This window comes from Carettochelys insculpta, chromosome 2 (genome assembly GCF_033958435.1).
Source record: "Carettochelys insculpta isolate YL-2023 chromosome 2, ASM3395843v1, whole genome shotgun sequence".
NCBI classification, from domain to species: domain Eukaryota; kingdom Metazoa; phylum Chordata; order Testudines; family Carettochelyidae; genus Carettochelys; species Carettochelys insculpta.
Genome location: NC_134138.1, coordinates 271532533 through 271548660, shown reverse-complemented (window position 1 = coordinate 271548660; position 16128 = coordinate 271532533). Strand labels below are relative to the sequence as shown.

At 44.3% G+C, this 16128-nt stretch overlaps 1 protein-coding gene across 3 annotated transcripts in view; it reads right to left on the bottom strand.

The window, feature by feature from the left end:
- The window catches only part of MINDY4 (MINDY lysine 48 deubiquitinase 4), a 126433-nt gene that overhangs the window by 48146 nt on the left and 62159 nt on the right, over positions 1–16128 (bottom strand). For all 3 annotated transcript variants that reach the window (XM_074985176.1, XM_074985178.1, XM_074985177.1), the window contains 4 exons: positions 8914–9015; positions 7902–7965; positions 5639–5704; positions 5300–5367 (listed from right to left, as the gene is read on the bottom strand). In XM_074985176.1, coding sequence (XP_074841277.1) covers positions 5300–5367; positions 5639–5704; positions 7902–7965; positions 8914–9015 — 300 coding nt within the window. The remainder of the gene's footprint in view (positions 1–5299; positions 5368–5638; positions 5705–7901; positions 7966–8913; positions 9016–16128) is intronic.

Here is a 16128-nt window from a genome sequence, read left to right as displayed (position 1 = left end):
TGCCCCCATTCTCTTCTATGGGCTAGGCTGCTGCATCAGTTCAACAAGAGGAAAGCCTCTAGTGCTTTCTGGGAGACATCATCCAGCCAAGGAGTCTAGCCTATAGAGAGCTGTGGCATGAGGCACCCAAACTACAACTTCCATTAGGCACTGCGGTCTCTTGGGTGAACACAGTTTAATATTGAACTGACCTGAAATTAAACATTTAAATTCAGCCCGAAGAGCCAAAATATTTTGATTTGGATTGACATGCTCTGCAGCAAAATATTTTGTTTTGATTTTCCCAGTGGAAAATTGAAAAATGTTGGCAAAATTAAAAGATTCCCATGCAAAGTTTTGATTCTGTGGAGCATTCGATTTCTGTGGGAAAGACAGAAAATTCCTCCTCAGCTCTACTGCTATGCAGGAACCCCCGAAGTATAACAGCTCTCCCTGGGCTTTCACTTCTCCCCCAGAACTATGTTAGTTATGTAAATAACACCCACTCACTGTGCCTGTGTACCAGCCACTGAATGGCACATATTTCTGAATGATAGGAGTAGTCAGGTCATATCTCTTGCTATTTTTCTGACTGTAACTGTACAATTAATACTTCTCCACTCACCAGTAGTTGAAATACACTGAAGAAGATTTAGTTCGCTTTTTAAAGTTTGTGCAGAGGTCTGAGCACACATTTCACTGTCTTTAGTGATACATTCCTGTTTCTTATAAACAAAACCATCTGTGCTCTTTACTTTCACTGCCATGTTCAAGGCCAGGAAGCATCACCTTTACTGGAACTGGTCTGGTGGGATGGTGATATATCCAGCATTTACCAGAGCTGGAGTTTATACTCAGTGCTGCCACAGTGGGTCAGATTTATAAAGGTATTTAGACACCTGAAAATCCAGATTGGTACCAAGTGGGATTTTTCAAAAGTGCCTTAGGCAGGCACATAGCTCTTGCCAAAATCAATTACCAGTAAACATGGCCTAATTGTTCTATTAAGATTTCAAAAATAACAGGAGCTATAATCTCACTGCACATACAGGACATGTCTACACAGCAGCCTTATTTCAAAATAAGCTATTCCAGAAGACCTATTCCAGAATACTTTATTTCAAAATCACACTGCCACACACAAAACAGCATTTTGAAATAGCAAATAGCTATTATGAAATATAGCATCTACACACATACACACGGGGCCTATTTTGAAATAGAACTATTGGACATATGATAGTTTATTTAGAAATAAGCTCCATTCCCTGTCTTAACAGCACCTATTTTGAAATAGGCACTATTCCTCTCAGGCTACGTCTACACGTGAAGCCTACATCGAAATAGATTTTTTCGATGTAGTAACATCGAAATAGGCTATTTCGATGAATAACGTCTACACGTCCTCCAGGGCTGGCAATGTCGATGTTCAACTTCGACGTTGCGTGGCACCACATCGAAATAGGCGCTGCGAGGGAACGTCTACACGCCAAAGTAGCACACATCGAAATAAGGGTGCCAGGCACAGCTGCAGACAGGGTCACAGGGTGGACTCAACAGCAAGCCGCTCCCTTAAAGGGCCCCTCCCAGACACAGTTGCACTATACAACACAAGATACACAGAGCCTACAACTGGTTGCAGACCCTGTGCCTGCAGCATGGATCCCCAGCTGCCGCAGCAGCAGCCAGAAGCCCTGGGCTAAGGGCTGCTGCACACGGTGACCATAGAGCCCCGCAGGGGCTGGAGAGAGAGCATCTCTCAACCCCCCAGCTGATGGCCGCCATGGAGGACCCGGCAATTTCGACGTTGCGGGACGCGGATCGTCTACACGGTCCCTACTTCGACGTTGAACATCGAAGTAGGGCGCTATTCCGATCCCCTCATGAGGTTAGCGACTTCGACGTCTCGCCGCCTAAAGTCAAAGTTAACTTCGAAATAGCGCCTGACGCGTGTAGCCGCGACGGGCGCTATTTCGAAGTTAGTGCCGCTACTTCGAAGTAGCGTGCACGTGTAGACACAGCTTCAGAGGACAGGTCTACACTAACCCTTCTTTTCAACAGTGGCATGGTAATGAACAAGGTTGGAATATGCTAATGAAGTGATGCCATGAATATGTAGCATCTCATTAGCATAATGGCTGCCATGGCAGTTCAAAAGTGCTGGAAAGGAACCCCAATCTTCGAAAGTCCCTTATTCCCATTTGGTTTTAGGAGTATGGGGCTTTCAAAGATTGGGGGTCCTTTCAAAAGACCCCCAGCTACACAGACTGCGTGCAATTTGAAAGCGGCACTTTCGAATTGCCGCAGACACCATTATGCTAATGAGGTGTTGCATATTCATGGCAGAACCTTATTAGCATCTTCTGACCTCACTCATTACCATGCCCCTTTTGAAAAAAAGGGGCTAGTGCAGACATAGCCAGAATGAGGTTTACTTATTTCAAAATAAGCCAACCACTATTTTGAAATTATTTCAAAATAATGGTTGCATCGTATCGATGCTAGGATACTTATTTAAAAAAAAACAGGTGTTATTTCAAAATAGCTTTACTGTGTAGATCCACCCATAATTTAGAAATTGCTACTATTCAGAGGCTCGTTTATGGACTGAATGCAGTGGGAGTTAGACTGGGGCCAGATTATGGAAGTGGCTGTATGGCAGTGATGGGCAACTAACTCTGGTATGTGGACTGCATGAGTGGCCCTCCTGCATCTCAGAGGCCCACAGGACTGAAATTGGGCAAGCGCACTGACCACAACCCCAAGAATAAGGAAAAATACATTAATATGTGGCGTGCCAGATTTTTCATGACAAGTAGAAATGCTTTAATTGTTCCTATATCAATAGAACTTTCACCAACTTCAAATGATAAAACAGAAAGGCTGTCGCCACACTAGCCCCTCCTTTCAGAGGGGCTGTGGTAATGTGGCACTTCAGGATATGCTAATGAGACCATCTGGTTTTGGGAATAAGGGACTTTTGAAATCAAGGGGCCGTTTTGAAAGGCCCCCCAGCTACATAGGTGGCATACATTTAGAAACCAGCAGTTTCAAAGCACGTGCGGCTGCCATTATGCTCATGAGGTGCTGCATATTCATGGGAGCGCCTCATTAGCATATCCCAAAGTGCTATGTTACCACAGTCCCTCCTAAAGGAGCGGCTAGTGTGGCCACAGGCAAACATTTACTCTTACTTTACAAAACGTCGTATTCAGGGCGACTTCTGGTTGGATCTGTCCTAAACAATCATAGATCAGGAGGAAGGGGGATTCAGCACTGAGGTTTCCATCCATTAAATCCCTGCCTGCCTCTTTCCCCACCTCCTCTCCAAGAGTCTCCCATCTTTGCTCCTCCCCCACTCTCCCAGCAACACCATAGCACCATGAGTCGGCTGATTCAGACCCCGTCTCCACTGCTCCTTCCTGCCAGAGCTTGAAGGCTGTGATTCGCAGCACACTGGAAGGGTTGGGAGGGATCAGAGAGCGTAGGCAAGTGCAGGGCTCCTAGCATATCAGAGGAATGGGGGAAGAAGGGAGAGATGGGGGAGCTGGGCCCCACATAGAACCCTGCTTTAGGGGATGTGTCCCAGGGCCCCTGGGCAGCTGGCCCCATAGCTCCTGTGTGCTGTGGCTCTGCCTGGTGGGAGGGAGGGAAAGTGGCTCTTTGAGCTGCTGTTCTTCTCTTCCCTGGCCCAGCTGGAACTGCATGCATTGACACCAGTAGTGCTTGCCTGCAGGCTCCACACTCACCTCTCCCTCAGGTCCTCAGTCCCCTGCCTCCTCCCACACTCCACCACCTGCCCAGACCCCACATCCTACCTCTTGCCCAGACTCTGCACTCCCAGCCCACTCCTGTGCCCTACCTCCTGCCCAGACCCAGTGTCCCCAGCCTCAGCCCTCTCTTGCACCTAAATATAGGTGCCACATTAAGACATCTAAATATCATTACAAATCTCACCCTGTGTGACCAATGAAATGGTACTTACAGCATAAATAACAGACATTATTGAATATATCTGTATCACAGATATGTTGAACCCATGTGTCAACTGTAACAATACTTCTCATGTGGATGTCAGCTTTTTCTGCCTGCAAAACTGCAACAGCACTTGAAGTGGAAACAGAGTCAGAGCAATGTTAAAGTGAAGTAAACTAAAACAGGAAAGACAAACAAAACAAAACAAAACAACTCTGTGAATCCTGAAACAAAACTCACCAGATTAGCAACTAAACAGATATCTGTAACTCAATTCCACACTGAGAATTCTTTTCAACACAATATGGGGGCAAAAAGAAGAAAACCCAAACTAGAGCAAGGTACTGTCATAGAACTAATGCCTTATCTTATGTAACTACAAATGCTGCCTTCTTGAGAGTTATTGTTGTGTGATGGATATGCAATGGATGACAGATATTGAAACTTCTCTTTCACTTGGGTATAATCCTTAAAGGCCTTTCCAAGGTGTGTTTTGGCATTGTGATACAGGTTTGCTGATTAGTCCTGAGATAGATGGCAGCAGATAGAAGTGAACTCTGTTGAGTGCAAACAAACATCTTGCTCATTGTCCCACATGCTGGTGACCCTCAATGGAATTTAAAGCGGCCTTTCTTAGTGAATACTTCTAAATTAGACCCTGCATGTATATTACACTAAACAAATGACTAACTTGGTGGTCATTGTCTCCTAAGTAGTATCTGACCGTGCAAAATGGAATCACCACTGACCTCATATAAAACTGCTCAGGCAATCAGAAATTCCACCAGATCCAGAGAGTCGGGAACACAAAAGGACCACAGCATAGCAATGATGAGCGAAATAGTCAATATTCCACCCCACCTGTTATTTTTCTTGTATTTGTTTTGTGGCAAAGAGACATTAGATTAAACCACACAGCATGGTATACTTCATCTGTTGGCTGGTTTTTTTGAGTGGGCACTCTATAAACCTCACTGCAGATGTCACACAAACCAGCCTCTATCTGGGCCAAAGGACTGGACTCAGCATGTTTCTAACTAGAATACTCTCCGCAATGTTATAAAGTCATCGGTTATAAGACAGGATCCTGATCTACACTTAGCAGAAAGCCTCATACTAATTTATTGGGCTTTTGATAGTGCTAAACATAAGAAATAGTCATTATCATACATATTCCCTACCTAGAATACTGTAAATGCTGAACTAATATTATTTAGTGGACAAGGCACTGTCTATGGAAACCAGAAAGTTTTGAAGGGTGATCACCCCATGTGGCCTGTGTTACAACTTTCACATCTCTTAGGCAACTCTGAAGTTTAAAAAACGGGGATACAAAAATACTCACAGATCGACAGATCTTGTAACGACAACTGACAGGGTAAGAAGAATGCATCCAAATGGACCAGTTTCAAACTGGAAAACAAAGTTGCATTGCTTTTACATTTGTTTATTAAATGTGCTTTTCAGCCCTAGCATAAGGGAATGCACCTCCAATTCAAGTCTGTAAGACTCACTCCCATTTATGTTATTATCTGAATTTGGTCCTTCATCTTTTTTTCAAACATGGGGCATATCAGTGTCAAACCCAACATGTTGTTTAGACAGTTTTCTACCAAAATGAAAAATACTGGAAAAGTATCAGCAGAACCATGACAAGTTTAAATTTTGTCTCCATGCACAGTACCTGATGAATATTCTGTTGAAGAAAAATGGTCAGATCTTCATACTTTGTGACACTATGTAGTGTTAACTAGAACAAAATGTAAAATAATACAATTAAAACAGATAATAGGCAGATATGAGTCAAACATGAATTAAAGCAACCAAAATCTGCATGTGCTGCAGGTTCCTGAGCTAGTGTAAATTGGATTAGATCCATTGAAGTCTATGATGTTCACTCACTGTTCTCAGTTGTTCCATAATGTTACTAAAATGAAAGACAACTTTGAGGAGGTAACATCTGGTGAGAATTACCTTACCTGCCTTATATTGTTCATATCCTGGGATCAACACGACTAAAGGAACACTTACTAAAATAATGTATTTTCAACCTTATTTTAGTTATAAAATTTGTATTTCTGAGAGCACATTTAAAATGTTATCAGAGAGGTAGCCAAGTTAGTCTGTGTCTTCAAAAACAGTAAGAAGTCCTGTGGCACCTTATAGACCAACAGCTATTTTGGAGTATATGCTTTTGTGACCATCATCAGATGTATTAGTAGGGGGGTTTCACAGGAAGATTTAAAGGGGGAGTCTCAGTCAAAGGGAGGGTCAGAGTGGACAAGGTCTATTCAGTCGCAGAGGATGTGGCCCATTATCAGCAGTTAATGTGGAGTTGAGAACATCAAGGGAGGAGAAATCAAATCAGTTAAGTCAGGGGGGATGTGGCTCATTATTAGTAGCTAATGTGGAGGTGTGAACATCAGGAGTGGAGAAACTGCATTTAAAACGTTAGTTCCTGATAGAAGGAATTAATTGCAAGGATGTTCATTATTGAAAATAACCTGTGCGAGGAAAGGCACTTCTTGCAGCTAGCTTAGGAACACCGAATCACTGGAGATTTTAGCTATACAAACACCTGTTGGGGAGGGTCTAAATCAGTGTTTCTTAAACTATGTTCCAAGGAACACTGGTTCTCCGTGAACAACTCGCAGGTGTGCCACTAGTGTTTGACACTTTTTTGATATCATACACTGATAGTATGTATTTTCTGTCATTAAAACCAAATACAATGCTACTATTTCATTTCTATTATACTGAAATTATTTCATTTTGTTTTTGCTGTATATGTTGCTGTTTTGTTTTGTTTGTTTGTTTTGTCTGACAACAATCTTTTTTTAAGAAAATTTTCATGGGTGTTATGCATAAAAATATTAGTCTGCTTCTACACTCCTCCCTTCCTCTGGAAGGGGCATGGTAATGAGCAGCCCAGAAAATGCTAATGAGGCCTGGATGTAAATTTCCCACACCTCATTAGCATATGACATGTGAAATTTACATTGGTGCCTCATTAGCATTTTCTGAGCTGCTCATTACCATGCCCCTTCTGGAGAAAGGTGTATATGTAGAAGAGGCCTTATTGTTTGGTGTTCCATGGTCTCAAAAAGTTTAAGGAACACTGATCTAGATCATGCTAGTCCTGCCAAGAGTGCAGAGGACTGGAGCAGAGGACCTCTTGAGGTCCCTTCCAGTCCGTTAAGTCTGTGATTTCAACCATGTCGGATTCTTTTTTATCCTGAATTTACACCTCTTGATTCTGAGGGGAGCAATGGTCTTGTAGTTAAAGCATAGCACTCCATATCAGGGGAGATGGTTATATTTCTGTCTTTGCTGTGGGCTTCTTATGTGATAGTGAGAAAGGCTTCCTTCCCACTATGTCTCTCTCTGGGGGGATAAAAATGTTCCCTAATTCACAAAGGTATTATCTGCAATGCTTAATTCATTATTGTTGTAAAGCAATTTGATATCTTCAGATGGAAATAAATGTACAAGTAGAAAGTATTAAGTTTACAATTTATTGTTATTTATGACTCAGAGAAAGAAAGGACAAGGAATATTGCAGGAAGGACAAGAAGGGAAAATCTGTCTTTCTTCCTGTGAGGTTGTGTTGTGAGGAATTGCAGAAGGATCCAGATCACTTCTGCTAGAGGGAAAGGTGCTATTATGTGGGGCCTTGCAGAGCAGAGGGATTGAAAGGAAAGAAAAGAAGAGGATGTCAGAAAGCCCATTTCTGATTGGAAGCTGTGTCAGTTTGAGAGTCAGTTATGTCACTTCCTCTTTGGTTCTCCTCTAACCCCAGAGTGAATCATAGTAACTACAGTTGTATCAACAGAGTTAAACCTTGGGGAGGCAGGGGTGAGTCAGGCCCATACCACTTATATAAGTGAAGTTACCATATCTATTTGCCTCGCTGTCTAGTTACAGCAGGAGTACATGTAAAACCTTACTGTTTCGAAGATTCCATCTGCTTTATATTTTCCTGCTGGAGTGAACTGCTGCCTTCCTGAACATCTAAAGAGGATCAGTAAATGAAACAGGAGTTCAGTTTGGAAGAGCCAACAATACAACAAAGACAAATCCAGGGACTGTAATGAATTGGAAGACTAACACAAAACAGTGACATTGAATGAAAGACCCTTCACGTGGAAAGTTCAGGTTGAAAGGAAGATGAGTTTTAATGTTACTTTATCTTTGTTTACTTAATCTTCAAAATTGCTTGTGATTAATCAGTTCAGCTATGGTTATACTACAGCGCTCTGTCAACAGAAGTCACTGTCAGAAGAGATTCCCTGACAAAGCTTCTGTCGACAGAGTGCAGCCACATACAACAGCCAATTGAAAGAGTGCTCCAATATGTTGACAGAGCAGCTGGACTCCCTGACTGGTCTCTCAACAAAACAGGCACCCAGAAGCACGGCAGACAGGGCTGCCCATTGTTCTGGATGTTCTGTTTGTTAAGATAAGGCCCCCCAAGAATGTCCACACAGCTTGTCGACAGCAGCGTCTTTTGTTGGCAAAACTTACTAGTGTAACCATAGCCTTCATGTTTCTGCATCTAGAAAGAAGAAAGGTATAGATGATAAAGGCTTTTTGACAGTTTTCATTGCAACAGAATATAAGAACTATAATACTATAACTAAAGTAGAACAGATATAAAAAGTCTCTTCTGAGCTATCCATTGTAGTTCACAATTTGTTTTTTAAAAAATATAACGATAATAGTGAGTAAGCTTCTTTTGGAAAGTTGCATTTCCAGATTGATATGAAAGAATTCCCACCAATAACTGTGTCACTGAATTCAATGGGGTAAGGATTTCACCCTGAATATTCTTTATTAGGACAGGTAACCGCAGTGAGCATGTGCCCATTAGCAATAAACCTTTTCAGGTCATACACATACATACTGAACTTCATATATAAGAATCTTACACGATCTTTAAAAAATGCTGCTCCCACTTACAGTGCAATCACAGCTTTTTCCTCGCCCCCTGCACGCCATAAAATATCTGCAATAGCCAGGGTGAGGCATTTTGTTCTCTGAGCGTCTGAAGGCTGCAGACACCTGTTGTTGTTAGATACATGAGAAATAAGCAAAAATAGAAGCTGTTAGTAAGGCAGCCCTGAAATGCTGAACAGCCTGTTTCAGTGTGCACAGGTTCACAGCTGATTTGACATGTACAAAAGTTCTGAACCTCATTTGATTTAGGCACCTAAATCCCCACTGAAGCCAATGAGAGTTATGCACTTAAATACCTTTGAGACTGCGCTGAAATAACTAAAGTTGCCTCATGTTGGATAGTCTTTTCCCTCTCTTTGTAGAACATACCCAGCACACTGCGCATGATTCACACTCACATCTTCAATTCTGGGGGTCTGATTTGAAAGAATGGTCTCTGTTTTTTTTCAAAATTCACTTGCCAGGCAAGATTCACATAGATTATCACCTGAAGCTTGAAGAAGCAGTGACTGGGCAGCAGGATAGCGATAAGGAGTACCAAACCTTAAAATTCTTACCTACTAATTTGCTATGTGGGAATGTACCAATGTAATATTTGCATGTGTGGGGTCTTTTTTCGTTGTTTGTTTATCTGAGCAAGACAGCAAGAGAGAATTTGAAATCCATTAATTTATAAGACTCAGCCTGTTTTCAAGAGAGTATATAATACAATGGAGTAGCTTCCAAACCTCAATTACTTTTTTCTTCATAGCTGTGGGGCTAAGGTGAGAAATGAATAACTGATTTTCAGATTTACACCAGAGGCTCTGGCTCCTGCCACTGGGCGCCAGCTCCTTGCCTGGGCAGTCCCACCAACTGGGGGAGAAGGGGGAAAAGAGGGCCATTGTCCCTGGGTCTGGCCTTTTGAGGGGACCTGAAGTTCCAGTGGCCACGACTGCTAAAGTAGCAGCAGTTGTGGCTGGATTTCCAGACCCCTGTGACTGATTCCAAAGGAGATTCCGAGCCAATCAATTCTAAGTAAATTTAAACCTTATATTGAGGTCAGATGCCTACAGTATGGACAAAAGTTAGAAACTGTCTTCAGAAATATACCATTGTTACCTATTACTTAATGCTGATTTAGCCAATACTTCAGATACCCCTTAATTGATTTCTTAGGTGATTGACATGCCATCTAACATCAATTTGCAAGGTTGCAACAATTTCCCCCTCCATTTCTCTCCCACAGCATTCGGTAATATAATGAACCAGAGACAGCCCCTTACAAAATTCTGTGAATTTCCTCTTTCCTTGCCCAAACTGGAGACCAGCTTTGAACCATGGCATCATAATTTAAACAAACTGGAATGCTGTCTATTAAAAAAAAAAGTTCTGTTTTGCTTCAGAGGCTAGTTGGTGTAGCTACAAATAGTCTCTTCTGGAAGAACTGAGACAAAATAAAGAAGCAGCACAACAAAAATTGTGGAACTAATATGATGTCACACCCTGTTTGTTTGGAATGCTCTCCCACAAATGGTCTGCCAGAATCATTCAATGGCTGTCATGGATGATGCAAATCACATGTTCCTCAAGATGTTGATCCCTGAGGGTTTTTGGCTACTCTTTGGGCTTTCTGGGTCTCATCCCTTTCCATCTCTATTCATCCTTTCAATGACCTTTTCACCTGTGAAGGCGGATGACTCGGGACTACATGTTGAATTTGTGTGCCAGAGATTCCAGCCTTTGAAAGCAGGGATTACATATCACAGACTCTTGGAATCATAGAATCATAGGGCTGGAAGGGACCTCAGGAGGTCATCTAGTCTAGCCCCCCTGCTTCAAGCAGGATCAACCCCCACTAAGTCATCACAGCCAGGACCTTGTCAACCAGGGACTTAAAAACCTTGAGAGATGGAGAATCCACCACCTCTCTAGGCAACACATTCCAATGCTTCACCACCCTCCTGGTGAAATAGTTTTTCCTAATATCCAACCTACACCTCTCCCTCTTTGACTTCACACCATTTACTCCTTGTTCTGCCATCTGACACCACTGAGGACAGCTTCTCACCCTTCTCTTTAGAGCTCCCCTTCAGAAAGGTGAAGGCTGCTATTAAATCACTTCTAAGTCTTTTCTTCTGTAAACTAAACAAGCCCAAATCCCTCAGCCTATCCTCGATGGTCTTGTGCTCCAGCCCCTTAGTCATTTTTGTTGCCCTCTGCTGAACCTGCTTCAGCACATCCTCATCTTTTTCATACTGGACACCATATTCCAGATGTGGCCTCACCATTGCCGAATAGAGGGGAACAACCACTTCTCTAGATCTGCTTGAAATGCTCCTCTTAATGCACCCTAATATGTCGTTAGCCTTCTTGGCTACAAGGGCATACTGTTTATTCATATTCAGTCTTTCATCCACTATAACTCCTAGGTTCCTCTCTGCTGTACTACTGCTTAGCAAGTTGGTCCCCAGCCTATAACAATGCATGGGTTCTTTCACCCCAGGTGCAGGACTTGACATTTCTTCTTGCTGAATCGCATCAAATTTCTTCTGGCCCAATCCTCCTATTTATCCAGGTCACTCTGGATCCTATCTCTACCCTCCAATGTATCTACCTCTCCCCCTCATTTTGTGTCATCTGCAAACTTGCTAAGGGTGCAACAGAGTCTCTCATCTAGGTCATTTATAAAGATGTTGAACCACACCGGCCCCAGAACTGAGCCTTGTGGCACTCCGCTTGAAACGGACCGCCATCCACATATTGAAACATTGACCACTCCCTGTTGGGCCCAACCATCAAGCCAGCTGTCTACCCATTTTATAGTCCAAGGATCCAATCCATATTTCCTTAATTTATGGGCAAGAATGTTGCGGGAGACTGTATCAAAACTTTAGACAGACTGGGAGAGCTGTTTCTTCATTCGATTTTAATGTTTTACCTCCCATTTTTTCTATTATACTAACCCCTACATGAGCTACTGTGCCTATGCTGGAAAGAGGGTGAGGTTCCACAGGATATGCACGACGCTAACATTGTAATGTTGTACAAGAACAAAGGAGACAGAAGCGACTGCAACAACTACCGTGGAATCTCCCTCCTAAGCGTCACTGGTAAACTGTTCGCTCTCGTCATCCTTGGCAGACTCCAGAAGATTGCTGAGAGGGTGTACCCCGAATAGCAGTGCGGATTCCGCGCAGAGAGGTCTACCGTTGACATGGTCTTCTCTCTAAGGCAGCTGCAGGAGAAGTGCAGGGAGCAGAGAAAGCCACTCTACCTAGCCTTCATTGACCTGACCAAGGCCTTTGACTTGGTCAGCAGGGATGGTCTGTTCAAACTGCTCCACAAGATAGGCTGTCCTCCACGGTTACTCAAGATGATCCAGTCATTCCACGAAGACATGAGAGGAACCATCCAATATGATGGAGCATTATCGGATGCTTTCAGAATCAGGAGTGGCGTCAAACAAGGATGCGTGCTTGCTCCGACATTGTTCGGGATCTTCTTCGCACTCCTCCTGAAGCATGCCTTTGGATCTTCAACAGAGGGCATCTTGCTGCACACAAGATCTGATGGGAAACTGTTTAACCTTGCAAGGCTGAAAGCTAAGTCTAAGGTGCAAGAAGTCCTCATCAGAGACATGCTGTTCGCAGATGCTGCTGCTGTAGTGTCTCACACAGAAGACCAGCTTCAAAAACTACTGGATCAGTTCTCCAAAGCATGCAAGGACTTTGGGCTTACCATCAGCCTAAAGAAGACAAACGTACTCGGTCAGGATGTTGCCGAATCCCCATCAATCAGCATTGACAACTATACGTTAGAGGTCGTCCACGAGTTTGTTTACCTCAGGTCCACCATCACTGACACCCTGTCATTGGACACTGAGCTAAACAGGAGGATCGGAAAAGCGGCCACAACTCTGTCCAGACTCAGCAAGAGAGTGTGGAATAACAACAAGCTGTACACTCACACCAAAATTCAAGTCTACAGAGCCTGCATCCTCAGCACCCTCCTTTATGGCAGCGAGACTTAGACCCTGTATGCCCGCCAGGAAAAGAGGCTGAACGTCTTCCACTTGCGCTGCCTCAGGCGCATCCTTGGAATATCATGGAAGGACAGAGTGTCCAACACCGCCATCCTCGAGCAAGCTGGAATCCCAACCGTGCACACCCTCCTCAGGGAGCGTCGACTCCGCTGGCTTGGACACGTCCACAGGATGAATGATGGAAGGATTCCAAAAGACATCCTGTATGGTGAGCTAGCCTCTGGCAAAAGACCTCCCGGACGCCCCCAGTTGCGCTACAAAGACGTCTGCAAGAGAGACCTCAGAGAGGTAGACATCGAGCTGGACAACTGGGAAGAACTAGCAGACGACCGCAGCAGATGGAGGCAGGGGTTACACAAGGGCCTTCAGAAGGGCGAGATGAAGATCAGACAGCTAGCAGAGGAGAAGCGAGTGCACAAAAAGCACAATAAGGACTTGCCAGACACCCACTACATCTGCAAGAAATGCAGCAAGGACTGTCACTCTCGTGTGGGTCTTCATAGTCACAATAGACGCTGTAAATGAAGTCCTCAATTGAAACTTTAAAGGGCGCGATCCATAGTCTATGCAGACTGAAGGATGCCTACTACTAGAGTGTGTTTAACTGCAATCAGAGGCACACTCTGACTCACTTAATCCAGGCCGCTCAGCTGAAAAAGAGCAGTGGAGATGCAATGACATGGGATTCAACATGGCCTACCGGGTACTCTGGGTACTGGTTTTCCTAATCTGTACAGTGATGCACGCTCATCATCACAGCCCTTCTTTGCGGCACTATCTAAACCAAAGTGAGACTTGCTATGGCTAGATGTGCTGCAACCTTACTACTAACTGCATTATACCCATATCCTTAAAGCCATATTAATCAGTACCTCTGACAGTACATGTACCCATCCAGGAATTTGCTACGGAGCAATCGCTGTCCCTGCCTTAACATCTCTACTTAGAATTCACTTCTTCCTTGTGAAAGCCGATTCTGTTTACCAAACAGTTTATTTTGAAGTCCACATTTCCATGGTGCACTCTCCGTTCTGAAATTGTGAAGCGAAAGGATGGTCAAGAGGAGCTGTGTGCAAGAACTTGACAATATCCCTCAAGAAAAGGAGGCTTGCCTTTAAAAATCTACTCAACGAGATTTTATATAGGCTACAGGGCATACTGGGTGTGTGCATACAGGGCATACCTTGACTAAGTAAGCTAGATCAGTGATTTGAAATAGCTCTCAGACAATTAAGTTGTTTTTATCAGACACAGACAAATTACAAACGTACTCAAACAGATTATCCAGACCTTTATCTAAAGGCATATCAGAATAACAAATTCCATTAAGCTGTGATATTTTCATATTACAAAACCATGCATATGCCTTAACTGGAATTACTTCATTAAATCCTTGATTTAGCACTGCTGTAACAAACAGATTGCTGAGAAAAGTGAAGTTCAATAAAGACTGTGGCTAAAAATAATGTTTTGAAAGGTTAGCACCAGACTTATAATTGCATCTTCCCCACCGGACATTTCTTTCAAGCCCCCAACCAGTTTGAAATAAGATGCCTAATATTATAATGCCAGGTGCAGTGGAAATGCCTGCAGCAGGTAGCTTAGCAAGTGAGGAAATTCTCAGGCTGTCAATACTGTAAAGCAGTGCTTAGCCACCCGTATCACCTCAGCTCTCATTATAATTTCACGGCACATCCAGGTTATATAACACAACCCCTCTGCCTACCCCAGAGCCAGGTACCTGCAGCCCCCCACTCTAACCCAGTCCTCCTCCTTTCCCCCAGAACCAGGCGTCCCAGCCCCACACTCTAACCCAAACCCCCTCCTCTCCTCCTGAACCAGCCACGTCCATCTCCCGCTCACTCTAACTCGATGCTGGTGACTTACCAGAACTGTTGCCACCACTGTTGCCACCCCAGAGCCCCTGCCATGCAGTTCTCCCACCAAGCAGTGGGGTGCATGCACAAAGCAGCAGACAGCACTCCCAGCGCTCAGCTCTGAGGCACACAACCACTGCTTTGTGGCACACCAGTGTGCCGTGGCACACCAGGTGAGGCGCACTGCTGTAAAGGACAATAATGACCTTGCAAACTTGTAACTATTATAGTTAAGGTCCTGTCAGCAGAGGTGAGCAGAGGTTTACTACAAGATAATGGCTCTGAAGTACTGCCTGCTAAAGAATTCCAATGGAGATGTTTTTGAGCTGATACTGTGGAGATCAGTGCAGTATAAGAATAAAAATATAATAGCATGGGTCTCAAAAACATCATTTGCTATTTGGGAATGTACTAATGTAACATTTGCATGTGTGGGTTTTTGTTTTTGTTTTTTGGAGAGAGAGTGAGAAAGAATTTGAATTCCATCAACTTATAAGACACAGCCGGTTTCCGAGAGGGTATATAATGCAATGGAATAGGTCCCAAACCTTAATTGTTTTTCATTTTGCAACTGTGGGGCTAAAGGTGAGAAGCGAATAGCTACTTTTCAGATTTACACCAAAGGCTCTGGCTCCTGCCACTGGGCTCCAGCTCTGTCCCTGTTCATGCCAGCCAACTGGGGGTGGGAAGGGGAGACAAAGGGGGAAGTTGCCTCTGGGCCTGGCCTTTCAAGGGGACCTGAAGTTCCAGCTGTTGTGACTGCTAAAGTAGCAGCAGTGGTGGCTGGAGTTCCAGGCCCCTTTGAACTGCTGAGGAAGCGCAGGTCTGGCTGTGCATGGTTGGAAGGGAGGAGGGCACAGCCCTCCTTCCCACCTTGCCCTGGGATCTACAGTGGCTCTTGGTAGCACTGACTTCATGCTGCACTGCTACAGGGGTCTGATCCCAGTCCGAGGCTGATGCTCTGGGCTCCAGCCCTGGCCTTGGCCCTATGCAGTGCCACACCTCCAGCCCTTGCCCTATGCAGCCCTGGGGATCTGTTCCCAGCCCCATGCTGCCTCCACATGACTCCAGCTCTAGCCTACTGGCAGGGGACTCCAGTCACAGCCCTGTGCTGTTTTGGAATGTCACAGGGCTCTGGTCCCCTTCTCCTGCTGCTCCCAGCCAGGCTTCCCACCTTGTGCTCCTGCCCTTAGGCTCCTGGAGTCTCTGGTCCAGGAGCACCCATGGTCCTGACAGACCACAGATGTTTCTGGACCAGACAATGCCAGTTTTCAGAGGTGCAACCTCTATTCTCATTTTGGGCCTGTGTTGAGATTA